The sequence below is a fragment of the Python bivittatus genome, unplaced genomic scaffold (assembly GCF_059951505.1).
Source record: "Python bivittatus isolate LINGU-HERP-01145 unplaced genomic scaffold, Pbiv_v1 ctg000980_np1212, whole genome shotgun sequence".
In the NCBI taxonomy this organism is placed as follows: Eukaryota; Metazoa; Chordata; class Lepidosauria; order Squamata; family Pythonidae; genus Python; species Python bivittatus.
The window spans coordinates 45,665,320-45,692,490 of NW_028277125.1; the positions used below are offsets into that span (position 1 = coordinate 45,665,320).

Here is a 27,171-nt window from a genome sequence, read left to right on the forward strand (position 1 = left end):
AAGCTTCAGCTGTTACCTGAGCAAAGCCGAAACACTGTGAAGCCTGCAAGATAGAGTAGCTCTGATCACTGGTAGCTTCTCAGAATGGTGTGAAGAAGCTTATGTTCAGGCACATCTTCTGAATGGGAGAGAGGATAATTGAGAGGTCCCCACAGGGTGTGGTCAAAAAAGTCAAGATGTGACGCATGGATAAAACAAGCAGAGCTTCAACTACACTGTTGCAGTACCATCTTCACTTTTTTGACCATACCCTGTGAACACCCCTGGGATAACTATAATCCAAAACATTAAGTGGCGAAAAACAAAGCAAGTCACAAAGATAAAACAGACATTTACAGATCCTGAAATGTTTAGTGTAGGAACTTACCAGCACACTGTATCTTCTCCTAGTTATGGATTCTTTGGAAGAGGCTCTTGGGGTTGATGGAGCTTTGCACCCTACGCAACCTTGTGATTTTTCTTCTCCTCGCACCACAATAGCATAGTGGCTTGGCCATGCATAGAAAAACCATGGTACTTTATATAAACAATGAAAATCCTCTCTCTCTTTGCCACAGGGCATACATTGCAAGAGATTATGTTGGGGCTAGGACTTTATTAAGGACCAGATCAAGTTCAGACTAGCCTGCTCTGCTTCAGGACATTGAAAATTGGGTCTAAATTATACCCCTTCATCTCAAAATCTGGGATTTAGCCAGATCCAATGCACATCCTGAATTAAAACAACTGCTGGCTTCCCCAGCAGGCTGACTTATTATCCTATTGTATAATAGCCACTGTACAAGGCTGGCTGATACTAGGAATTCATCATTAATCCTCCAAAACAGATCTTTCATCCTCTCAAATCTCTGTCCTCATAAAGTTATGACTGCATCCATATGAATCCAAAATGAGAAATGTAATACTGCAGAATTCTGAAGAAGGTTGAGGGAATGGCCATAGCAGCAGTACATCAGAATGATAAATTTTCCTATGGAATTAAAGAATACTTCTAGCCAAATACAACATAATTTTCCCTTATCCTAACCCAAAAGAAGAGAAATATGTAGCTCAGGGCTGAACTGTGGAGTCCCTGGTGATCTCTGAGCTTGGTTGTTTGCTTGCAGGCATTTCATTACCCAACTAGGCAACATCATCAGTGTGGAGAGAAAACATCTGCAAACAAACCACCAAGCTCAGAGAGCACCAACGACTCCATCATTATTTTAACCATCAGACAAGTCTTGTCAGAGTCAATTTAAGACTTTTTACTGCTTGAGACAAAGGACAAAATGGTGTCCTCTTTATTCTATGTACAGAAATAAACTGGGAGGTATGGGGGGGGGGAAGAAGGCATTTTAAAATGTGATTGACACATCTCTTTGAAACCCTGTAAGACATACACATCCATTCCCTTTTCTAGTAATGATATTCAGACAGAATTGGCTGGGTTCGTGCCACACACTAATGTAAGGTAAAATGGGGTTACCCTAGTTTGTTATTCAATATATTGCAAATATTCACTCATTGCTTTAGCATGTAATGTGAAACAGGCCATCATTTAGCATGGTTTCTTTATTTGGGCTTAGCACGTTATGGGAACACAGAACTAGTGTTTTGTTAATCAGGTTTATTTAGAGTTTAATGCATTGTATGAACCCAACCAGTGATATTGCAGATAGGGCTATGAAGATGTCTGTTTTCCTTGAATGCCAAATCACTTCAAAGGCGTGATTCCAAGCAACACTTTAATATCTAGTGGTGCTTGATAGCCAAACCTGCATCTTTTAGGTTATTCATTATAAATGTTAATTCCTAATTAATTAATTATGTTCCCAGGCCTGGGGATATTGGGTCTGTGGAGCCCCTGTCGTGTTTTTATTGTTATGGCTGTTTTTAGTCTGGGATCTCCCCATTTTGTTTCATGTTTTTAACTGTTTTAATTGTATATTTGGATATTGTAAGCTGCCCAGAGTCTTGCGGAGTGGGTGGCCATAATAAATTGAATAACATTTAATAAACTAAAAAATTACTATTTAAAAATAAATACCCAAAGAGGGATTTTTTTATATTATGGTATGATGCCAGAAAAAAAATAATTTAACATGTGGGCAGGAGGCTTATCTAAAAACAACACATTTTGGAAGCTGATGAGCCTCCCACTGGGCTTAATTTGCCTGTCACTCATGGGGACAGTTCTTGGAGAATTTTTTGATCTGCTGGAAATAATGCTGCAGTAGGCTTTTCAGCTTCTTCATTTATTTACATTAATGTTTGTTCATTGTTTATGTTGAACAGAAGCATCATTCTGATAGTAAGGTTATCTTTTCAGCCCATAGTTCATTTTAAAAATTAGATGTAAAAAGACTTGAGCATTCAGCATTTTGCTATGTGCTATTTAAAGTTTACATAGTATTTAATATTTAAATATATTTTATCATTCAGTTTAGCCAAAACTGGAGACCTCCAAATGTCCTGAAAAAGAGATGATAGAGCTTGAAAGCCCCAGATTAGGGAGCTGGATTGACTATGTGTGTCTATAGCCTTGGCTAACTTTCAAGTTTACATGCTTGAAATTAAGGATATGCTTAAATTCATGGCTATTAGGATACAAAATGGAAATAAACTGAAAAATCAGAGATTCCCCTCTCTATAACTCAAAGTGGGTCTTTCAGGCAGCTGCTGTTTTTTCTTTGAAGCCACATTCCTCTAGAAAAATCAATACAAACGTCAAGTGAAGAAATATGTTATGTTTAAAAAGGTATTTCTAATAATTGAGACTGATACTTTGCCCCTTTTATTCATTTTTTTCCACATAAATTACACAAACACTTTAAAAAAGGATTACACAAAAAAGAAACCTTCTTATAAGTGCATAACTTAAAAACAAACCAAAGACTGCATCTCAGAAACTCACTAAAATATTTCTTTTTGATAAATTGGCTGTGTGCACCATCTGATTTTAAATGGCAATGATGCTTAGGCTAAAAGGTAACTCAAAAAAACTATATATTTTAGATATCTTTGTATCTTCTTGGAATTTGCTATAAGAAGTGCTTAAATTAATCACAAGCTTTTCCTCAATACAATAAAAAGAAAACTGTGAAATTACTAGTCAAGAAATGGAAAGAGAAGGATGTTCTGTTTGGTTCACATTTCCCTCTCTTGTGGAGCTAGCTTCTTGAGCAAAAGGAAATAAAATATTGAACAATATCATCAACGATACCAAAATAATCTATCAAGCGAAACTGCATTACCCCTGCAAAAATGCCACAGATGCCTCGGAGTTATTACAATATAAGTTGATCAATGCAGAGTCTGTGGGTGGCTGTGAAACTGATTTCAACCTTCACACAAGAGTTTGTGAGGCAAGCGTTGCATCTCTCAGTAGTTCTGGTATCAACATTCCTTCAGCAGAAAGAAAAGAAGTAAACAAAGAAAAACCCAAAGAGTTCATCTTGGAAAAGACAAAAGAAAAAGGAGTGAGATTTTATTTGTTTGTAAAATCTAAACGTCTTTTAAGAAAAGGGCTCCAGCAGAAGATGCAGGAGTTGTTAAAAACATTTCTTACTCTTCATTCAGACTGCAGTTGTGGTTTTTCTTGAAATGATCAGTCTGAAATACTTACATGGGAGAACAACTGTGTTGTCAGCAGATAAAATGATACAAAAGGTTTTTCTTGGAAATGGCTGAAAGGAAGAACCTTGGGTTGTTTTCTCTCTGGAAGAGTTTTAGGATGTTCCAACATCACCCTTTTAAAGAAGAAGATGATGATGATGATGAAGAAGAAGAAGAAGAAAGAGTGAAAGTGTTGCCTTTTATTAGAATGCTCCACTAGACCAGCACCATATGGCCTCTGAGAGCATTGGCTTGCAAGGGGACATTGTCTGGTTGCTGCCACTGGCTCATTCACAGGCAACCTGTGTCTTCTACTGATGGTGCTGAATAAGGCCAGCCACCTTGTAATACAAGAGTCCATGCATAGGCAAAGGTAAGATTTCACTCACAGGAAGAGGCCACAGAAGTAACGCTGGTGATCTTGGAAGAGTCATCTGACCATGGCTGGAGGTTCTGGAGGGCAAAGAGGGAGGAATTGTGAACACAGATTGGGTCTGCTTGGATGGGCTGATTGATGGTTTTCTGGAAGGCCTCTTGCTGGAGCTGCATGAGGATGCGATTGGCTTGCTGCCGCTCTGCTTCCCGTTCTTCTGCAGTTTGCCGCCTAAGAGAAATACACAGAGAATGTCATGTTTCAGCAGGACAACAGATCCCAGCTGAAAAAGTAGAATCTGTAAGTGCCCTTACTTGTAAAAGTTGATTCCCGTTCCATTTCATCACAACATACAGCACCTTCCTGTCTTTTGGAACATTTTTATACTCAAGGATTTTTTCTTCCATAACAGCCAAAATGAAAAGTCACATTTCAGGCAACCTGCTGCCCAGTTATTTTAACATATAACTGAGCATGGAATAGTCAAAGGCAAAACCCTTTGAAAGACCTAGCCCTTCTTTGCAACCATTTAAGTCAAAGACCATCTCAGTGGCAGCCAACCTCATCTGTTAACTATGTGTTGTCTGAAGCAGCACATTCTGTTCTTCTACCTGCATCCGTTCATTGACGATTAATGTCATTGTCGATGCCAAATGTTAGGATTGTGAGGGATCAGGTATATGTGTGTCTATGTAATCTGACCACTCTGTCCTTACACATTTATGAATGGAGAATGTGAAAAACAAGCTACAGATTCTAAACATTGCTCCATTCACTGAGTGTCTTGCTAGTAAATAGAATGTCTCTTGTTTTTGAACTGTATCACTCCTTAAAATTTCACAGAACAAGCATTTCAAATCTTCCTTCCTTCAAAAATTCATACACTATTCTTCTAGTCCACATCCACTACTCAGAGCAACTAACTGTATTTAAAATCATATTGTAATTAGCACCATTAAAAGTGAAACCAAAAAAAAGAAAATACAAAAAAGAATTCTATGTAGAAAAAGCAGATTGATACAGTAGATAAAAGACAATTATATTGGGTGCCAACCTGGCTTCCTGAGGCAGGGAGTTTCAAAATTTAGGTGTTGTTAAAATGATTAGTTGTCTTTGGTACAGTTTAACACAGATCTCAGAGAGAAGGCATAGGCTGGAATAGAAGAATGCAGTCCTTAAGGTATACTAAGCCTTTACAGCTTTAAAGATTATTAAAAATACTTGGAATTTTGCCCAGAAACAAATTGCTAAATAGGATTAATTTACTTCAAAATTTTGAGACTGATATTCTTTGAAAGCAAATCCAGTTTAATTTTTATATAGTTCAAAACCTGAAAATTGTTTTTAGTAGCAAGAGTGGAAAATGTGCGAAAACAATAAATTAAGTGCTACAGAATGCGCAGTGTGTCTTTCCACTCAACACTGAGACACCACGTTCTCTCTCATGGCACTTCAAATCATAAACAGGCAACCAACTCTGGCATCTTGTTTTCTCTTTCTTAAAAACATTCAGCACCCTGAAGGCAAAGTTTCATCAAGTTAGAAAAACAAGAAGAAATATGCCTTCTGAATGAACATTCATGTCAGCAAAATACAGATCAAGTCACTTTAGTATGATCTGGCTGGATATGACGTGAGACATCTATAAAACAAATGAAAATAGTTTCAAATTGTACACCAGAAATCAGCCCTGCATATTAGCAGAGGATTTCTCTATCAAAGAAAGAAACTGTGTTTAATGAAGGCTTGTTTTTTCCTAAGTAGCCATGGAACAATAACTGTTGTTACTATATTAACAGAAGTTCAGTTCAGCCCATCACATATTCCCCATGAAGAACTTCTACGTGGATGTAGTTCTGTATAGAGAAAAATGTCTACCCCTCTCGAACAACTAGATGTTCCCTATATATGCACAAACACAGTAATAGTTTATTGATCTGACAATCATCATCAGAAAGTTATTCCTGACAATCTGGCTGTAACAAGCTAGTTTGTTTTCAAGGGGGATTTTCTACATGGAGGGCTCAAGAGCATATGAACCTGAGAATAAATGGAGAAAGCAATCATAACCAACTGCATGTATGAAAGAATATAAAATATCTGCCTCCAATGTGTATTCACCACCACTCTATTTAAATAATATATCAGTGAAAAGAAAATCCCAAAGTTAATTCTGATCCCATACATAAATTTCAGTGTGATTTATTTTCAGTACATATATTGAGACCTGCATTACAAACTGAAGTTATGCAGGTTCACCCAGAAACAAGTTCTATAGAATTAAATGGAATTTGAAACTTAAGCAGACTCTTGCTAGGGAAGGCCAAAGGATCACTGGTCCAGTACACTGTGGCTGACCAGATGTATCTAGCAAGTTCAGAAACAGAACATGATGGCAATCACCCTCTTCTACTTTGCTGTTTCTGGTATCTAAACCAGTGTTTAGATATACTGCCTTGAATTCTGAAATTAGTACCTACGTATCAATACTAGTAGCACTGATAGACTTATCCTCCATAAATGTATCTAGCTTCCTCTTAAAAACTTCCCTACTGGTGGCCTCATCATATTTGATGGTACTGAATAAATATATGTAATATATGTGTTTTGGGTGCTAGTAGTCTTTGGAATACTTTTTAATGTTGCGTGCGTTGGCATATGCTATAAATGAACTCTATGGTATTCCAGAGATATATCTATACTTATAACCTGACTAAATATATTATAACCTACTAATAAGAGTATTTCTACCACAATTGATTTCAGGGGTATTATAGTATTACTTCAAGGAAGGAAACATAGAAAAAGACTGAAATCTTTTTATATATATAAAAACAACTGTCTACTTAATTACTGCAAAGCTGGACCAGAAATTAGAAGTATGGTTTTTTAACCACATACGATTTATTCAGCTATGAGCATTGCCAGTGATTACAATTTGGGATTTCTTAAAAAAAAAGAAAAATATAGAATTTTTGGCAGTGTATGTATATCATGATGCATAACATGTACATTTTATGAAGTATCTAATAATTATCCAACTATGAATATTAGCATCCTACAGGGATCACCTAAGGTGAAGGAAAATAGATTTGCAATAGCAGCACTGGGAGATGGAGGTACTGGAAGGTGACACCCTCTATAAACCAGTTCTTTGAAGCAGAAGCGTATTACTGCTGTTCAGTCAAACTTTATTAGAATCTTGTTATCTAAATTCAGGACTCGGCACATCAGGAAGAGGGATGTCATCGATCATACTAATGGAAAGGAGATGGGGGAACTTTAAAGGAGATGTCACTTGTGAATGCAGACAAGGTTGAGCTAAAGTAATAGTGATGATCCTGGAGATGATTAAAGGAATTTTTCAAAGACTATAACCCCTTGAAACGATATTATACTAGAGTCCTGCAGAACAAAATGCAGGCTGCACTATTATTGTCAAATGAAACACCTTCAGTGTGTCCTTAGTCAAACCAGTTTCTTGGGCCAAGTATTATCATAAGCTAGGTGGCCATAACCCTCCAGGTGGGTTGAACTACACACCCCATCTTTACTCACTGTATACCCATTGGCTGTGGGTGAGAATAGATGTGAGGAGAACCAGGCTGATAAAGTCTATCATAAACTATTGTTGGTTGCACCCAATACACAAGAACTTATGAAAACTCATGGCACAATATGGTGCCCAAGAGATACATAACACCTCTCATCCTGTTGCTCCAGATAACTTCCCAGGCAGTCTTAATTCTAATTTATTTAAGGACTACGGAAATAATCAAAGGGAGCAAAGAAGTCCACAAGAAGATAAAGGGGAAGAAAGGCAAGGAAAAAGAAAAACAAGGGACTGAGGAAAAAGAAACTGAGGGAGGCAGAAAAATAAAAACAGTTACAAGAAAATGGTCAGAATGGGAGGAGTATGGAAGGTGTTGGCAATTCTCTTTCCAGCTCTATAAACTGGTGCTATGACCTGGCAGGTGCCAGATCCTGCTGTTCTAACAGAAGAATGAATTGGGGTTCCTTGTAAGACAAGTTAGAAATTATTTGCATTCATCTCTCTCTCTCTCTCCCCTTTCTTTCACAATGCCTTTATCCTAAATCTAATTCATAAGGAGTACATTCTGGATTTTAGAAATTATCTCTTATGGGCAGTGTTCAAACAGGAAACGGAAGACTTCAGGCTTGTTGGAGCTATTTCATCAGATATTCCTTTGACAAGCTTACAATAAATCTGTAGTACCTTAAAATAAGTGCAACTACCCTCTTAGCTGCCTTTTTAAAATAGAAATCCAGAAAGAGTATTATAGATTACCTGTTTTATATGACCCCACCCTGGAACAGCAATTCCAAACCTTATCCTTTATATGGATCATTGTATTATATCAAATGGGGCGATAAGAGCTCTAATTGTCCCTGGGGATGGTTAGTACCCGGATGACGCTCCCTGAGTTATTTCCCAATTCTCCAACATTCTTGGAACTTATTTATTATTAAGATTGTTTTTATATTGTATTTTAATCAATTTTATCTCTTCTGTAAACCACCCAAAGTTGCTTTCAACAAGATGGGCAATGACAAATTTGATATATAGATAAATTTTAAAAAAATGTTTTTAAGGACTATCACATAAGCCAGGGATCAGTGACACAGCATGATAATGCCACTGGACATAATAGCATGTGCAACCTCCAGATGGCGAATGATTGATTGATGGATTACATGCCATCAAATCATTGTTGACTCTTATCAACCATATAGATTCTCAAAAATAAATACATTTAATGTGTAATTTTAATGTCTGAAAAGTCACTAAATTTTATAAATTGTTGGTGTTCCTATCTCAAATATTTCTGAGATTTTGGACAAGAATGCCAAAATCTCACAAGATTTCAGGTGAGAATGCTAACATCTTGAAAGATTTGACAACTTTTTTCTCTCGTTTACACCTGCATCCATAGTTGTCACTAGACCACAGGTTGGAACCAAAACAAAACAAAACAAAACCCAATTTCCATAAAACATTTTTGCTTTGAAACCAGACTTAGAAATATGAGAAGTGAATAAGACACAAAGAAATGAATTGCTTGTCTACTTCTCTCAACATGCCCAGTTAACCCAGAAGCCAGTAATCCAGGGCTCATATTATGTAGCAAATTCCATCAGAGCCAAAGCCAACAAGCTAACTAATACGACCATTCTAGAGCATTCCACTGCTCAAAATTCTGTTGAAATCCCCCCAATCTTAATGTTTTCAAGAGTCCCCCCCCCACTTTTTTTTTTTAACAAGCCATTCTGATTGGAATGAGGAGGTAATCTGATTTATCGTCCATCAATCTATTAATTTCCTCTTTACTTGGTAATAAACTGTTTTGAAAATCATTTTATAATGAAACTCTAGGAGTTTCCTTTTTATTATCTTTATCGATATTGATCTCTTTCCATTGCTGCAGCTCATGAACCGTCAGACTTTTAGTAATAACATAAAACAATTTCTGCTTGTGATATTGGTTTAGTTTGATTCCACTGAACCTAGGAAGTGTATTGAAATGATTATCAAAAAGCAGAGTAGTGAAATGTGGTTAATAATGCAAGTTTAACTTCTTAAAGCACAAGAAAATTGTCAATCTAAAAACCTCAATAGTTTTCAAGAAGATTGGAGAGGAGAAAAAGAAACAGCATCCATGTTTTATCTGAGGAAAAGTTAACTTTCATCTTTCTGAAGATGACTAATGTTTAGATCTAAATGGTGCACAAAAAATGTCCCATTAAGATCACTGCTCCTTACAGATGTCACCTAAGAGGAAATACAAAAAATATGCAAGACCTAGGCACAGATAGCTTTAATAGAGCATTTAAGTCAGTCTGATTTCAATGCAGATATGTAGCCTGATCTTATGAATTCATTGTGGCCTCAACTACTTAACCTTTGCTAGGTTATGCCCAACATTTCTGTATTTACAGTGTAACCATCAATTGCCTACTAAAAATACTTCAGAACTCATTGGCAAACTTGTAACTATAGCCATGAATAGTGCTCCTTTCTGAGAACAAGCAAGTTGGTGATACCCAGTCCCTTCAAGGCACTTCAGCAGCCAAATGACCTCCATGGCTAAGGAAATACTAAAACTAGAAAAGACCACATGCTCAAATAAATGTGTAACAGCTTGGGAAAAGATGAAAAATTAAACAAAGCTGTGATGCTACAGATGTGGAATTGCTAACAGGCTGAATTTAGCCATGAGCACCATAAGAATTCTGGAGCACAGCAGTGCCAAATTATATAATTATACATCTATACTTAACTGTAAAAGACTCCTACAGTCGGTTAACACAAAACTGAGGACGTATGAGCATGGTGGAAGACTCGTACACAGAACACTAGGACATAATGTAGCTTTTTGTTTTGTCTTAGTGTGCTGAATAAACCTAGCTATGTGTGGCTTATTTAACCAACCATGCTCTAAAAATACCTGTCTTAATGCAATAAAGTGAAGAAACTGAGTTCACTTGTAAAGATTACCACAAGGAATTATTTTCTGAAAATTAGCTTTGTACAATTAAGAGAAATGCAAAGGAACTAACACTAAAAATGGTGCTTTGATTTCAGCGGCATGCATTTATGCCTGTTTCATCATGTCTAGTGCCTTCTGGTTATTTTGGACTACAGTTCTCATCATTCCCAATGATTGAGGAGGATGGAAGGCTTGATCCAATATTTCTTGAAGGGAGGAAGTTTAGAACAAGTAGTTTAAACACTTGTTAATTTTCTCATATAAAGCAATGTCTTTTAAATTAAGCCCTTGGTACAGGTGTGTGTCTACCAATGCACTGTTTGAGGGTCTGTGGATGTGCTGGGGAAGGACTCTAAAGTCATCTTCTGCTCACTCTCTAACAAAAGAATTGCATGAATAATGTGCCATTTTCTTTCCACTATAAATTTACTCCTGATATATATTTAATATTGTTTGACTCAGTAGAGAAATGCAACCCAGCCTGTTCTGTTGTTGTTGTTTAGCTGTGTTTGTAATTAGTGAAAACAGATTATTAATTTCAGAATGGAGTATTTTTCTCAGTTAGCCAAGTTGTTTACTTGGTGGAGAAAAGGAATAATTTGTTAAAGAACAAAAAACAAAGCCCAGGCTTGGGGGCGGGGGGGGGGGGGAGAACAAAGTAAGCACCACATGTCCCACCTCAATTTGTTTCAAGACTGCAACAGAAAACAAACAGCTTAGTTACAGCTCTTCGGCCAGACCTCCATTGCCTTAATTGCAAATATGCAAATTCAAGCAAAGCTTTCCTGGCACGGATATGAAATGTCTCATGGGAGAAGCTCCACTCAGAATGCTCTGGACCTTGGAAACACTGTCATAAAAAGAAATATTTGCCTCTGAGTACAATCCAGCATATATTAATCACAAAAGGAATGAAATCCTATGCACACTTACTCTGAAATAAACCCTGGTGGATTAAAATACAGGTAGTCCTCACTTAGTGACCACAACTGGGACCGGCAACTCCATTGCTAAGTGCTGCAGATGCTAAGTGGAAAATCTCGTGACCATGATGGACTTACAATGTCACTTCCCATTCAGTCATTAAGCGAGTCACTATGGTCGTTAAGTGAAACATCATGTGACTGCGATTTACACATTTTACTTCTGTGTTCTCCATTAACTGCTAGTTGCAAACCAGTTGGGAAGCATGCAAATGGCGATCATGTGACCAAGGGATGCTGCAATGGTCCTAAATGCATGCCGGTTGTGAAGCACCCAATGGCGATCACATGACTGCAGGACACTGCGGCAGTTGTAAATGCAAGGATTGGTTGCAAATCTGGTTTTTTCACACCATCATAACTTCGAATGATTGTTAAACAAGGCAGTTGTTAAGTGAGGACTACCTGTATTGCACTGATGAGACCCAGCTTCCTGTCCTCACTGGACCACCAAGGCCACTGGGTAACTTGGGCTTCTCAGTCCATGTTGTTATTTTAAAGATAAACTCAGGAGTGCTGCACCTTGAACTCTTCTGGTGCCAGGGGGTGTGCTACTTCTGTTAACCTGAGGCCTTCCCATGTTTTGTGTGGCATGTCAAGGTCTGCACTCCAAAAGTTGATGGGATGGGGGCCCATTCTGAAAGGAGGGTTCAGAAGTATCTGAAAAGTTTAAGGCAATCATTTTATGCCTTAAAATCGTCACAAACCCACAAACTGCAAGGAAAGGACCCAAACATTCTGGGGAACTTTGTGGCCATAGAAGAGATTCTGCTGAGCTGCCTGCAGCCTCTGGATCACACTTGTTGTATGCTTGCTTTAGAAGATAAGCAGGACATACATTTGAGAATTAAAGAAAAATACATTTGCCCAAGTAAATATGGAGAGGTGATTGTTCTTCCTAGCATTTGTTCCACTTAGTTACAGAATCTGCTTGCTTTGCACTGCATTCACCCAATTCTTACAGCAAAGTTTCAATGCATGATGAGATAAGGGGTTTTGTCTATCACCCAGCTTGTTGCAGAACCTGACACTGATTTGGGCTAAGAGGAGGAGATTGGCTTAAGGTCACCCAGCTGGCTTCCATGGCTACGAGAGGAGTAGAACCTGAGTCTCCCTGCCCCTAGCCCAGCACCTTAACCACTACACCACATGGACTGCTCAAGCAAATATGAAGAGGGTTGCATTTAAATCCCTGAAATCTACACAGATGGAAGTTGGTTGGTTGGTTGGTTATTTATTTATTTGGGAGACTTATACGGCCACCCATCTTATGAAACACAACTCTGGACAGCTCACAACAATAATAAAAACCAAATATTGCAAAACCGAAAACCTGGTGCCTAACCAACGATCTCCAATCCACTGAACAATCCTCAGGCTCCAACCTCACCTTACCTGATGCCTGGGGGAACAGCCAACCCTTCACATCTTTCTGGAAGGGTAAAAGGGTGTGAGATGCCAGATCTCAAGGGAAGAGTGTTCCACATGGCAGGGATTGTTACAGAAGAGGCACACTTCCTAGGTCCCACTAGATGGCAACATTTAAGGGAAGGGACCTGGGGTGAGCCCATCCTATCTAACCTGGTGGGGTGGGCAGATACCCACGGGGAGAGGCAGCCCTGCAATTATTTATTTATTAAATGTATATGCCGCCCATCTCCCCCAAAGGGTGACTCTGGGGCCTGTATCATGTAGGGCTTTAAAGGTGATAACCAGCACCTTGAATGGCACCCAGAAAGAAGCTGGGACCCAGTGCAGCTCACACAACAGTGGTGTAATACGGGAAAACCGAGGGGTATCCAACACTGCACATGCAGTATTAATAATAAAGGTGTGTTATTCTACAGCTGTCAAGACTGAGCACAACCCTATCTGAGAATAGCTCTTCCAAGTTCAGCGTAACCATTTCTGCAATACTAACTCTGTCCTTCACACAGAACAATCCACTGACAAAAATGAATTTATAACCAGAGCTCAAGAAGTGAATTCCTGCAGATTCTTACACTTGGTCTCTGTAAACCAACCATGTCCACGTCTCTTCCCTTTCAATAATTTTTCTGGCATTCTTTTCATTTATCTTGGTTCTGTTACAGTTTAGGCTTTGCTGGTGGCAAGTGTGCAAAATAGACTCTTCTTTTTTCTCGCCAGCTCTCAGACAGGCTGAGTCCTTAGCTTTTTGGATGATTCTGTATGGCAACATATTAATGTTGATTGACATTTAGAAAGGTTGAGAACAATTCAGCTTGGTGACATCATAGCACGTAGAGCCAGGAAGCCTTCATAAGCGAATACTGTACCTGAAACTACTTTTCATTTCAAAAGGGACTTTCTAAGACCTACCAACTAGATCACCTTTCTCCGACCTGGGTGTTGGAGAATTCCCAGAATTCTCAGCAGTAAGCATGCTAGTTGGGGAATTCTGGGAACTGAAATCCATATGTAAAAATGTATTGGGTTCTTGGGCTGAGAAAAAGAATGCTTCTGGGGCCTGAATATGTTGCCCATTTAAAGTGTTATGAGAGGGCACACTTCAGCACCTATCTCTAAAACTGAGATACAGTACAGAGAATAAAACCCTCTGAGCCTGTAAAACTAAATATCAGTATCAATTCTGCCCTGAATCGCTACCTTACAATTATTTATTTAACCATTTTATATCTAACTCTGCTTTTCCTCCAGCAGTTTACAGTCGCATATATGGCACTCCCCCTGCCTATTTTTCCTACAGCAGTCCAGTGGAGAAGGCTGGAATAAGGGGCAATAAATGGCCCAAAGTCATCCAGTGAGCTTTCATGCCTGGGGTTAGGCACAAGCCTGGGCCTCTTCATAGTCTAATCCCTTTCCTGGCTCTTTTACAATATGTGTTTCTGTGTATATATAATTTATACTAATTATTTGTATACTATACATTCTGTTTATTCAGAAATAGGTCTTACTGGGTTCAGTGGGGCTTATTCCCATGTAGATTGGCATAGGATTGCAGCCTGAGTAGCATTTCCATGACACGTTTACAGTATAAGACAGCTTACTGTGAAATCACGCATGCACACACCAAAACAACCAAATTATTCTTCATTATATAAATGATTAAATGCCAATAACAGAAATGCTCTGCTAATAACGTTTTTGTTGCTCTTACAAAAATGAATACATGTACCCAGAGAGAAAGAAGATTCAAAATGTTCTAATTAATAGCAAGCCTTGTAACTGAATAGGGGCCAAGAAGTACAGTAATACCTCGGTTCACGAACGCTTCTGTTCATGAACAATTCGGTTTGTGAACAGCAGCATTTGCAAAATTTTGCTTCCATTCGCGAACTCCGCATCGGGTGACGAACACGGCCTGCGGCCATCTTCCCTGCTCTGACACATGGTCGTGGCTTCCTCTAGGCGAGATTGTGGTCACAGACAGACACTTGCTGTGAAGCTTTTTGGTGTCTCCTCAAGCAAGATTAGTGTTCTTTCTCTTCATACCGTACCGTACTGTATTTTGTTTCATATTTTTGTGATTAAAAAAAAATACATATGGTTCAGAACGGATTAACTTTATTTACATTGAACCTTATGGGAAAATTTGATTCGGTTGGCGACCAATTTGGTTCACGACCAGAATCGTGGAACAAATTAAGTTCATGAACCGAGGTACCACTGTATAGCCCCAAAGATCCTACAAGACACTGATTAGCAGAAAAGTTTAATACATTGTATTTTATATTGAATTATAACATCTGTCTGGGATCATGAACTCTGCCAGTGATCAATTATGGGCATAAATATAAAAGAGGAGATACTATAATGGCAACCATGAATCCTATCTAAATATTCCCAGGTTTAGACAAATCATAGCCTCCTCAACTCTCCTTTGCAATTCACACTGTTTATTATCACATTGGCTGCATTCCAGCAAAGAGCAAGGCAGAAGTACACAGGGCTCAGCTGAGCTGTGAAAACTAAATGTTTTACTCAGACTATGATTATGTGGAAAGACTCCCTTCCAGCAGCCAGGAAGAAGTATTCTTGCACTGACTACTGGATATATTGCTAGCTAAATAGCTGCCAGAAAAACACAAGAGAAGGTACAGTATTTGTTCTAAAATGATGTACGGTTAATATATGATGCCAGAAAATTGTCCAGGATGCATAAAGGTACTTCTAATTTTTGTGGGAAAGGTGGAAAACATGAAGGGTCATTTTACCATGCAAGGTGGACTTATAAAAAAGCTAGAAAATTTTGGGTCCAAATACATACAGTGATACAAAGAATTTTAAAGATTAATGTACAGCTAAAAGCAGATTTTTTTTCTTGTTGGGACTTACAGATAGTCAGCTGGAAAAGACATGTGGAAGATTGTTTTTGTATATAGTAACTGCAGCAAGATTATTATATGCACAAAGATGGAAAGATTCTGAAATACAGTGGAGGAATAGTTGGTGAAGATGACAGAACTTGCAGAAATGGCAAAATTGACGTGTGATTAGGGAGAAGATAACAGGTACTTTTATTAGTGACTGGAAACCCTTTATGGACTTTTTGCTGAAAACGGAAAAAAACAGTGATTTATAAATTCGATGATTAGAAAGAGAAAAATATGGGAAGAAGGGAATCCTTTATTAATATTTTCTTTTTCTTCTTTTCTTTCCTCTATTTACTTTTTCACTTATTCACTTGCACTGCTTTCTTTCTTTATTCTTTTTCTTTTCTTTAAATTTATACTGTATGTTGGTTTTTACTACTGCATAAAAATCTCTTAATAAAAATTATTAAAAAAAGAGAAGGTACTTGTTCTAATTTGGAATGCATTTGCAAACAGAATAAATATTTTAAAATGCACTCTGTGTGTTCGTTTTTAGTTTGGTTGATTTTAGTTTGTTTTTTTAAGGATTCTGTCTGTTAATATTAGTATCCCTAGATAACAGGTTTCCATTTCAGTGATGATATAATTACAAACCTTGCCTTAATATGTTAGTGTGTAATTATTAGCATTACACTTATAATAATAATGGCTTGCTATTAAGAATGTTAGTCTTTTGTTGCTGTTTCTTTTGTGAACTTCAGCATCACTAGCCCCCTTCCCATCCATATCTGAAAAAATACTTCATCTATGTTTATGTCTGTTGATTTTTTTTTTAAAAGATGAAACTGTTTATTTTCTATCCTAATGCCATGGATTCCATATGTAGATGTTAGGACCAAAATTTTCAGGTGCTGTAAAAACTCAGAAATGAGAAATATACATCTGTAATAGTATATAACTTTCTTGGGAAAGGATTATCCACTTCTTACTCTCAGAAAAGACCAAGTATACTGCCTATGCTGCCTTCTTAAGACCAGGAAAAGACAAACTGTCTATTTAAAGCTTTAGTAGTAAAATCTCAAATGTCCATCCTTTGGGAAACTTGTCTGCCTCCCAAAACTTTAGTCATTTTTGAGCAAGATATTAATATCTGGCCACATGGTAGGTGATTGAAAGACTCTTTATGATAAAACCATTAGGAGCTTTATGAATTTCAAAACTATATATTTATGATAGCTTACATGGACAACCTAGTTGATCAGATTATATTAAAAAATTATTGATTCTTACATTAAAACTGGAAAATGAGATTGCCCTTGGGTTATTCTTTCAAGGGATTCAGTTCAATCCTATCTAGTTCATCCATCCAGGAAGCTGCTTTAATGCAGTTTAGCACCTGGATGTCTCTAGAAGTCATGAAAATCCTCTCTTCTCTGCTGCCCACACATTTTGTATCAGTCCTAGCAATGGTAAGAAAGCTCACCTCACCCATTCTAGATCAGTCCTAACAATGAAATGTTGCCCTCAATACCTGTGGGCTGCTTGGCGCAAATCCCCTCATATTGCTTAAATCCTGTGTTATTCCCAGGAGTTATATTTTAAGCAAGGAGATCACATTTCTAGACAACTTAAAGATCAGGAGTAGAACAAGGAACAAAAAAAGTAGGATCAGCTTATCCAATATTTTAAAGACAACTTAACATTTCCAGAGATAGAGAATATTTATGGGTTACGCCTCTTCTAGTCTACCTCACTCCAATCTGTTGCTGAGTCATAGGATGGCATAGGAAATGACTTGGGATTCTGCTGTTGGTGATGGTGGCTTACAGCTCCCATTATTTTTTGTCAGTTTGGCCAATGGACTGATGGGGGTTGAGGGGACAGTTTGAGAAGGACATTCAGGAAGATCCACACTGAAGGAGCCCCACCTTTGCTCTGCTCAATTCTAGCCTATGAAGACGGTGAAGAGCCTCCCACAATGAGAGATGGTAAGGCCTCTGAAATTCCTTGCTTGCTTCCGAAGGCCGGATGCACCAGACCTCTCCATACAAAAGCTTTCCTTGGTTTATTTCTCCTGTAGCTCTAGCAACGGAAACTGTCCTTCCACAACAAACCTGGCTGTCTCAATTTTGAATGGCAACTCACAGGAAGCAGCCCCTCCCCCAATTTCCAGTCCATCAGCCAATAAACCAAGATTGGAGCACAGTTAACTCAGCTTTCACCAATCAGTTGTTCATCTGTTCCAAGCTTAAAATAGGCCAGATGGATTGCTGGATTCCAAAGCAAAACAAATGGGAGACAGCGGCCAATATATGATGATTGAAATACATTCCTCCACAGATAAGGGTCATATGATGGACAGGAGGGCTTGTCCTGTACATGTATCTCAGTGGTGAAAGGAAGATTTCCCCACAGTATGTCCTGTAGATGCTCTCCATTCCCAAATGTGTTTCTAGGAATTCTGGAAGTTTATATCTAACCCATCTAATGGGTAAGTTTTGGGGAAAGATGGCATAAATAGTACATAGAGATTCCTAATTTAAGTATTAGAATAATCTTCACCCACCAGAGAAGATCTTGAGCCAAAGAGGCTCCTTTATCTAGAAATAAGAATGTGCTACCTTATGGTAGACAACATACATTAATTGGAAGAGAAGGGGCGGGTGAGTCAGGTAAATGTAGTAAAAAGTTTTATGTATTACATATACATTCAAAATAGATGTTATGGACACCTAGTGATATATATGAAAATAAATAGACATTAGATATCAGATTAGGTGGTAGGATCAAAGATATCACAGAAAAATTGAACTCTGATACAACTCTCAATGCCTTCGACATTAAAACTGCACACCATTCATCAATTTCCCTCCAGATATGCCAGGATTGCAAGGCACCTATTTCCCAGCAAGCTTGGCTACTCCGTTTGCTAAGCATTTGGAAGGACCATGTTGGGGAAGCCTTCCTACAAAGAACATTTAAGCAGGAGCCAAACAAGTTCTCCTTTGGTTCCTGAATGGCTCCCAGTGGGAGCACCCTCTTCCAAGAATGACTGGACCTGTGCATGGCAGACCCTCGGGGCAGACCCTCGGGGCATGGCAGGACAGGTCTAACCATTCTCTCCCCAAGAAATCAACCCTGTTCCTGCTCAACTCCCATTTAGAAGTTTGGAAAACAACTCCCACTGGAGGTTTGCAGAGAGCCTGGCCTTGATGGCCCAGGAGGCCGCCCAGCCCGCAGGCAAGAGGCAGCAGAAAACATGCTCCAGCACAGCAACAGCAGCAACCCGCCTGTTTGGGGCGCTTACCTCCACTTTGTCCTCCGGTTCTGGAACCAGGTCTTGACTTGGGCATCGGTCATTTTCAGAGCCTTGGCTAAAGCTGCCCTCTCGGCTGAGGCCAGGTACTTCTGTCGGTGGAAGCGCTTTTCCAGCTCACAGATCTGCAGGCGGGTGAAGGAAGTGCGCGGTTTCTTCTTCTTGGGGGGCGTCCGGTTCTGGTAGGGGTGACCTATACGGCGTGTTACAGTGAACGGTGAGAGGGCCACTGGAGGGGGAGACAGGGCGGGCAGGGGGCAAAGAAGCAAGCGGCGACATGATCAGGAAGGACTCCACAGAAGCAGCGGCAGAGGTGAGACAGCAAGACACACCAAGAGTCAGAAGGAGAAGTGGGGAGGGCACAGAGGCGGCTTGGTCACAGGGCTCACGATCCCCTCCTTGCTCTTTCTAGAACAAATCCATGACTTGGATCCCTCCGATATTTCCTTAACTATGTGCTGTTATGGAGGAGCCCTCCCATGTCCCCAGGTGGATCCCAATATGGAGGAACCAGACTCTCTGCAAGATGAGAGCTCTGCGGGAGAGGGGCGCAAGCAGGGTATATACTAAGTGGGCAGGAGGCCAGAATGGGGAGGGGACAAATCCTTGTTTGGAGCCCCAAAATCCACCTTGCGAGCTAGGAACAGGGAGACTGAAACCGTATACGTTTATAGCTCAAACCTCTGAACATTACTTGGGAGCAAATCCTTAAGAAGAAAGCTTCAGACCGCTGCAGCCTGAATAAGGGTGTTATTGAGCCATTGTTATATCTAAGACCTTGGAACAAAACAGAGCTTGAGGTCCTCCCTTATTAAAATCCAAATCTGGGATTCCACCTCCCCCCAGTTTTTGTTCTTTTGACAACGTTTTTAAAATTATGGTGATTATTCACACCCATGTTAGTTATGTAACTAGCAAAGTACATTTTCGTTTATTGTATTTTTGTTTCGTTGATTATTATTTTTACTGAAATCCATAACCTCAGGTGAAGTTAGTACTCTCAGCAAAATCGACAGGAATTAATTCAAAGTAAACCTGATGTGAAGGACTGCCTTCCCATTAAATCTTTGAGCCATTCTCTCTGAATAAAAAGATGTGTGTTATTTAGGCTGTAAATCATAACACACTTCATATGAATGTAAACTCCTTTTTAAATATTGGGACGACGTGTAAATAAACATACACTGGACTGACACTGGTGTTAAAGACAAACTCTGTTTGCTCAGAAATAAGTGCCACTGATCTCAATGGAATTGACTCTGTAGGTCACATACCTCGGCTTGCAATTACGGTGGGCACAGTTGTTTGTAAATGTGCATGAAACTGGGATGTGTTTCTTCCTCATTATCAAAATCTGCTTTTGGTATTTGATTTATTCATAAAAATCCATGCAATTACCAATTGATTTAATGCTTACGGAATATATACTTTGCTATTTGTTTATAACATTAAATATATTTGCCTCCCCACCTCACTCACTTGAACACACTCCCAAGAAATGTCAAGGATGCATTAAATCACAAAGCTAAGGAAAATGTTAATGAAAGAAGCAGAAGGTAAACGAAGCAACACATGAATGCTTTCCAATAATTAATCTGGGCATAGTTGCTCTGAGTTGCTTTGTCATTCTTTGGAATTCCTTCATTTATGGCTTTAATTTTAAATCTAGGAAATCTGACCTGTTTTAAAATCTTTCCTTTGTAGCATCGTTGGATTGAAAGTATCAGGAAAGTATCAATTTGTTTTGTTTTAGTTAGATAGATCGCTTTCCATAGTGACTTTGTAGGAAAAAATGAAACATGCGTATCAGGAAAATATCTTTATTACATATATAATAAATTAGAAATAATCTTTCTGGGGGGTTTCCCCCATGATTTTGTGATTTTGTGATTGGCCTTAGATAGATTATCCCCCCTTGCAATTAAAGAAGGCTCCTTTTAAATTGTTTGAGGAACATGCTGAACATTATATTTTACTTGCAACAGTGGTAATTAACCCTATTTTCCAAAATCTTCCTAACCAAAGTAAATTTTTACATTCATATTATGGATACCAAAATCACCAACAACAGCAACAGAAACAAACCTGATTTAAGACTCTCTTGGGGGCATTTTATTTTGGTTGCATGTTTGGGCAGTATTTTGTCAAACGTATGTATGGGGGGTCTACCTGTACCCTCTCTCTTCCCCTCTTTCCAAGGCTGAGCATTGGCAGGAAAGATGCTGATCAGGTGCCAGAGAGGTACAGAAAGGTTTAACTGAAGAGGGGGAGAAACAGAATGAAGGTGAGATCAGTGTTTAAAGTGGAATCATTGCAATCTGTCTCCAACTATCCTAGGATATCTGGTTTTGCTTGTATATCGTTTAGTGGCAGCAGATCCATTTAAGATAATCCCAAAACTTTTAATGGCTTTTTTAAAAAAATGACTTTCAGTTAATTTACCAAGTAACACCCCGTTTTCTCACCTGAGACCGCTCTGAGCTCGCCTGATCTGGGTATTGCGCTCTCCGTACTGTTCAGCAGTTTCTCAAACCGAGCAAGGAACGAAGGGAAATTCTACGAACCTTGTTCGGCGATGCCGAGGTCGATTCGGGATTTTGCCACAAATAGCCCTAGCAGCTCCGCGCAGCCTTCGCTTTCCACGCCAATAAGGCTCGCATTTTCCCAGCAGAGGCCCTCGGCGCAAGGGCGGCGGAGAAAAGGCCAAGGTTAGGTCTCTGTAGCAAGAACAAAACCTGTCCTTTCCGAGGAACGATTTGAGATCAGGGGGAAAAGTGTTCTCGTAAAAAAATTAAAAAACAACAACAACAAAACGACGAGGACGGGCCGGATGACGATTTGTTCTGAACTGAAACGATCCAGCCGCTTTTGCAGCAACCCCCTCGGCAGGGAGGAGACCCATCGGAGGCAGGCGAAGGCTCTTCCGAGCGGTACGGCCCTCAGCCGCGTCTGCGCCATCGCGGGTGGAAATTTCGAAAAAGAATCTCTACTCTGGCCTTGCTCATTGGCAGTGATGGAGATGCAGTCCAGCAGAACCAGAGACCCCCAGTCTGGCGACGGCCGGGAAAAATAAATAATGCGGCTGCCTGGGGGGTTACCAAGGCCGAGTCGCGTCTCCGGGGGAAGTTGCTTCAGGGATTGCCCGCGCTGCCAGAAGCGCCTGGTCTCCGGTCTCCCCAGCTTCCGCTGCTGTTTACGATTTCTCTCCGCCATTGAGTAAAGCAACCAACTCCCATTGAAACAGGCGTGGCGGGGAATTCAAAACTCGGTGCAACCCGGATTACAGGCCTCTATGCGCGGGCTGGGGCGCGGCCTATCCCGGCGAGAGCAGATGCCTACAACCGAAGGGGACTCTCCTCCTTTCAGGCCACGTCTAGTCCGAAATTGGCTCCACTCGTTCAGTGGTAATGACTCCCGGTTGGATCTAAAATTGCAGGCTGGGAGTTGCTGCCATTGAACTCCGTGGGGCTCCCTTCGGAGCAGAGCGTCAAAGAGCGAGATCGCGCCGCCATGGCCTCGATCTGCCCATCCGTCTTGCTGGGGGCATCGCAGCAGCCATTAGTCTGAATTTTATAATTCCCCGCCCCGGCTGGAAGGCAGGTAAAGGGCTAGCCCTGGGGAGGGGAGGTCGTATCCTGCTCCGAAGCGTCAGATAATGGGGCCTTTATTGATGAAGGTCGGATCTCGCTGTTTAAATTAAAATTGAAATATTATTACCATCATTGCTCGTGGCATCCTGGTGGGGGGAATGAGTGTAAATCTGGGCGATTCAGAAAGAGCACTGGATTGCTGAGATTTATCTTCCAATAGATCTGCCACTAAACGATGAATTGACCTTTCCCCCCCCCCACTTCTCCCCCTCCCCCGCCCTTTTTAATGCACGTCGAATAATGTAGGTGCCAATTTATGGGTCATTCATGCCCCATATCTCTAGGAAAAGGTGAATCTGACCGGAGGCAAAAAAAAGGGGGGGGGAGCATGGAGTTCTTTCGACCCAATTATACATCATCTTCTGGCACCCTCCCTTTCAGGCGCTGAATTCTGCACTATCAGTATTAATATCATTTCACCGTCTGGCTGAAAGATACATTTCTTTTAAATGTATATTTTCTATCCGTGTCTGCACACCAGTGTGTGCTCCATAATTTATAACAATAATTGTGAGGGATGCAGAATGAACCGGATCAGTGAACATGAAAGCAGACGCATTATTTGTTCAATACCTAATTTATGATTTATGAGTTTTGAAATCCTAGTTATGGTACATTTTTAAAACCTAGTTATTTTGTAACTTGGGTTATGTATTTATATACTACAAAAGTTGGTGAACTATGTATATGAAATTGTTTGGTAACTGTGTTGATGATGATGATGATGATTATGATAGAGTTATTACAGTATTATGCTACAGATACTAGTAATATCTATGGTGTTTCTACAAGATGTGTCACCATAGGCGGACGCGTTTTCGTAAAGACGCGTTTTCGTAAGAGCGGGATTGGGGTGGGCAAAATCCATCTATCTCGTGAATGAAGTACAGAGACATTGGAAAAGAATCCACAGCATGTGGATCCGGTTGAAACAACCCCCCCTCCCGTTTAAAAATGTTAAATGTATCTGCTTAATCCAAGTATGTGAAATTGCGTGCTTAAATGTTCCTAAATGGGTGCATAAAGGCTAGACAAACGAGATTATTTGTTCGTGGATTGATCTTGTGAGAGGACTGGTAAGGGTTTCAGAAGGGGATGTCGTATCTCCTCCGTGGAAGTTTTAATCAATATGAAAACTCGTGCTAGTTATACTATAAAATATCTTTAATTTAATAAAAATAATCTTGCTCGGGCAATTATTAGGAACACTTGCTTCTTGATGTTTAGCCTTCTGGATTTCTGGCATCGCTGCTCTTTCGGGCCATAAATCTAAGGCGCACCCGTCAACGCTGTTTATAAATCAAACCAATCGATTCAATTAAAGTAGTTACAAATCGTATGCGAGCACGCCCGGGACTCTCTCGCTGGAGGGCAGGAGAGGGAGGCTCTACAGCGAGCTGGTTTGCGGAGGCAGGAGCCGGGAGACAGCGGGGGCAGCGCTGGAAGGCGCCGGCTCCTCGCGTGGGGCGGAAAGAGCCCCGGAGCCTCTCACTCACCCGTGAAGCGGTCCTTGGTGTAGCGCCTGTTGCTCTCCATCCAGGGGAAGGTCAGCCCCGTCAGGTTGTTCACGGTGGGCACGCCAGTGGGGAGTGGCTGGGGGACGCCGCCGGCCACGGGTCTATGTGCCGGCACCCGGATCACGCCCCCGGCCGCGTTGAGGTTATTTCCGTTCATGGCCCCGACCCCGACGTTCAGGTTGTAGGAGCCCGCCAGCGAAGCCATGCTGCAGGCGCCGCCGTTGTTGTAGCCCCCGGCGGAGGAGGACCCCCCACCGCCGGGGGCCGAGCCGTAGTGGCCGGTCATGGGGTTGTAGGCACTGCTCACCACGCATCCTCCCAGGCCGTAGTCCGCCGCGTCCTGCAGCCGCGCGTTGGAGATCATGCAGCTGCCTTGGTCCGGGTTGTTCAGGATCTGGTCGATTCCAAAGCTAATGGGCTCGGTGTGGCTCTGGTGGAGGTGGTGCGCCCCTAAGTGATCCATGCTGGGCCGAGAGCCACCCCGAAGAGGGTGACTTCCCCCCCTCCTCCTCCTCCTCCACCGCCGTCGCCGCCACCACCTCCTCTTCCTCCTCCTCCTCCTCCTCCTTCTGATTCCAAGCTAGAGATTTTTTAAAAATACGCGCAGCTTTTCTGGTCTCGCTTCACTTGCTCCCGAAGAGGTAAAAAGACGGCCGGAAGCGGAGGAAGGAAAAGCGGGGGGAGGAGGAGAAGGAGAGGGGGAGGGGGTGGGGAGGGGGAACATGCGCGCCCGTGGGCTCCCTCTCTCGCCTCGCTCCAAGGGCATCAATCATGCTGGCCCAAAGCCTGGCGCTGCTAGGCCCTGCTCCCCCATTGGTGGAGCCCAGAGAAGCGAGGAGGGAGCGAAAGAGACGGAGCCAAGGAGCTTCTCCCAGCAAAAATCTGAGCGGGGAACCGGCAGTAGCAGACCTGAGTCCAGCCGACCACGCGCGGAAAGCAGAGCCCGGGTGGGCTGGTGAAACTGCCTGGCTCTCTCTCCTCTGCGGTCTCTAACTCTCCGCGGAAACTGTTGCGTCTGTAGCGCTCGCTCCGGGTGTTTTGAACCTTTGGGCGCCACGTGCGTTCGGTCCCATTAAAAACATAGAGAGGCCTTTTCCTTTCCGTTATAGCTCTTGTCTTGTATCCTTCCCTTCCCTTCCCTTCCCTTCCCTTCCCTTCCCGACCTACCCTAGGCAAGGAGAACCCCTAAGTCTAAAAGATCATAATCACCGTCCTTGGGCTTAATTTGGGCCAGAACCACGTATCGTTAAATGGCCCTCAATACTGGGCAAGAGCAGAGTGTGTGTCCCTGTGTGCCTTCAAGTCAGTGTTGACTCCTGGCAACTGCCTGGACTAGTCCCTGCAGAGGAGAGGAATATTTTTATTTAATTGATGGAGTCTTTCCAGAGGATATGTTTTCAGAAAGTTTTCGGGACAAACTTCTAATATGATATAGGAGTTGGTACGGTTTGAACATTCTCAGGCACTTAGCACTTTCTGCCTTAACCTCATTTATAAAAGCCCCACTTTTAGCTAAAGGAAAAAGAAGAAGAAGAAAATTCTGATTATTTTGACTCTTTAGAAGGGAGGAAATAGATACAAGAAATGTTAAGGACGCTTGTTGAAGGAAATTTCACAACTTTGTGCTGACCACAAAAAGTAACACAATGAATGGCTTTTCTGTACAAAAATGTAACAGACCAGAAGACTACTACTACTGATGCTACTTATCATCCTCATCCTCATCAAGATTATACAGGAAAAAGCAAAGAAAAAAGAGGAAAGCAAATTTGGTAGGGATCTCCTAATTTACATAAACCCATCAATCTCTTCTGGTCTGATTAGGAGGACTTTACAGGCCTGCTCAGTGGCACAGAGTTTGTCAATGACTCTGTTTCCTGATAGCTGCATGTGACTATGTGTTAAGTGTGGAAGTAAAATTTTAGCAAGAGTGAGATGGTAGAGTGGGTGATCTTCAGAAGCTACTCAGTTCTTGGTCTGCATCTGATTCTCTATCCTGACAGCAGGTGCAAAAGATGGAAAGTTAGGAAAATCCTTTATGGTCCCATTTGGAGCCAGCAAAATTGAAGGCTCTTGGGGCTGGCTGCAGATTCAGGAATCCTCTCTCACCTTCAACCTTCCATTTTGCAAATGACGTCAGTCCTCAGTGCTTGCTGTCCAAGCCCCCAGAGATGCTTTTGCTCATTAGCGGTGTGCAGTTCTATTAATAGACAGCGCTTTCCATGGAGAGAGAAGTGAGTGAGCTCTGAGTTGGACTCCCAGCCTGAACTGATGGTGTGGGGAGGCAGGACTTCTAGAGCTCTTGAAAGGAGCAGGAGATGCTCAGGGGAAAGGGGTGAAATCTAGCAATGGGGGCAGCTGGGGGAAGGAGCCATGGCCTTGGTGTTAGCTTTCCTAGTTCCTTCACTACTATCAATGTGCAGTTCCTTTCAATATGTGGTAAACCGTGCTGGAGGGAAAAGAGACAGAATAAACCCCAAGGCAAATTAAGGTCCTTGGTGATATAATGATCAAGGATCTTCTGGAAGTGTGTCCGATGTAAAGAGTTAGAGACAATTAGAATCCTCATCACCCAGAGATGCGAATCTAGACTATTTAATCAGCTCCCCTTTCTACCACCAACTGCTCATACAGGCTTGTGGAAACAGCTTGCATTTTAATTTTAATTTTAGGTTAAAATTAACTTAAATCATCTCCTTCAGCTCTGATGGAAACCAGGTGGATGTTCAATAGCTGCTGTGGCTACCAGAAACTGACACATTTGACTTTGTTCATGCACACATTCACACACATCAATTATCCTGACATTTTATATGGATGGAATGATAGATTATCAAACAATTTCAAAATCAACAAAGTAGGTCCTTCCATAGGTGTTCACCCATGTTTGTTCAGGCTTCCCCCACCAGATTCAACCACTCTTGAACCTTC

At 41.0% G+C, this 27,171-nt stretch overlaps 1 protein-coding gene across 2 annotated transcripts; it reads right to left on the bottom strand.

The window, feature by feature from the left end:
- Positions 1-3,978: 3,978 nt before the first annotated feature.
- Positions 3,979-24,703, bottom strand: TLX1 (T cell leukemia homeobox 1). 2 transcript variants are annotated; one of them, XM_088132130.1, is made up of 3 exons: positions 24,220-24,703; positions 19,065-19,266; positions 3,979-4,201 (listed from the first exon to the last, which is right to left on the bottom strand). In XM_088132130.1, the coding sequence occupies exons 1-3, from the start codon at positions 24,701-24,703 to the stop codon at positions 3,979-3,981; spliced, it is 909 nt and encodes a 302-aa protein (XP_087988256.1). The 2 variants fall into 2 exon arrangements, with proteins under 2 accessions (XP_087988256.1, XP_087988255.1); XM_088132129.1 differs by having other exon boundaries at positions 19,065-19,302.
- Between the last annotated feature and the right edge of the window lie 2,468 nt (positions 24,704-27,171).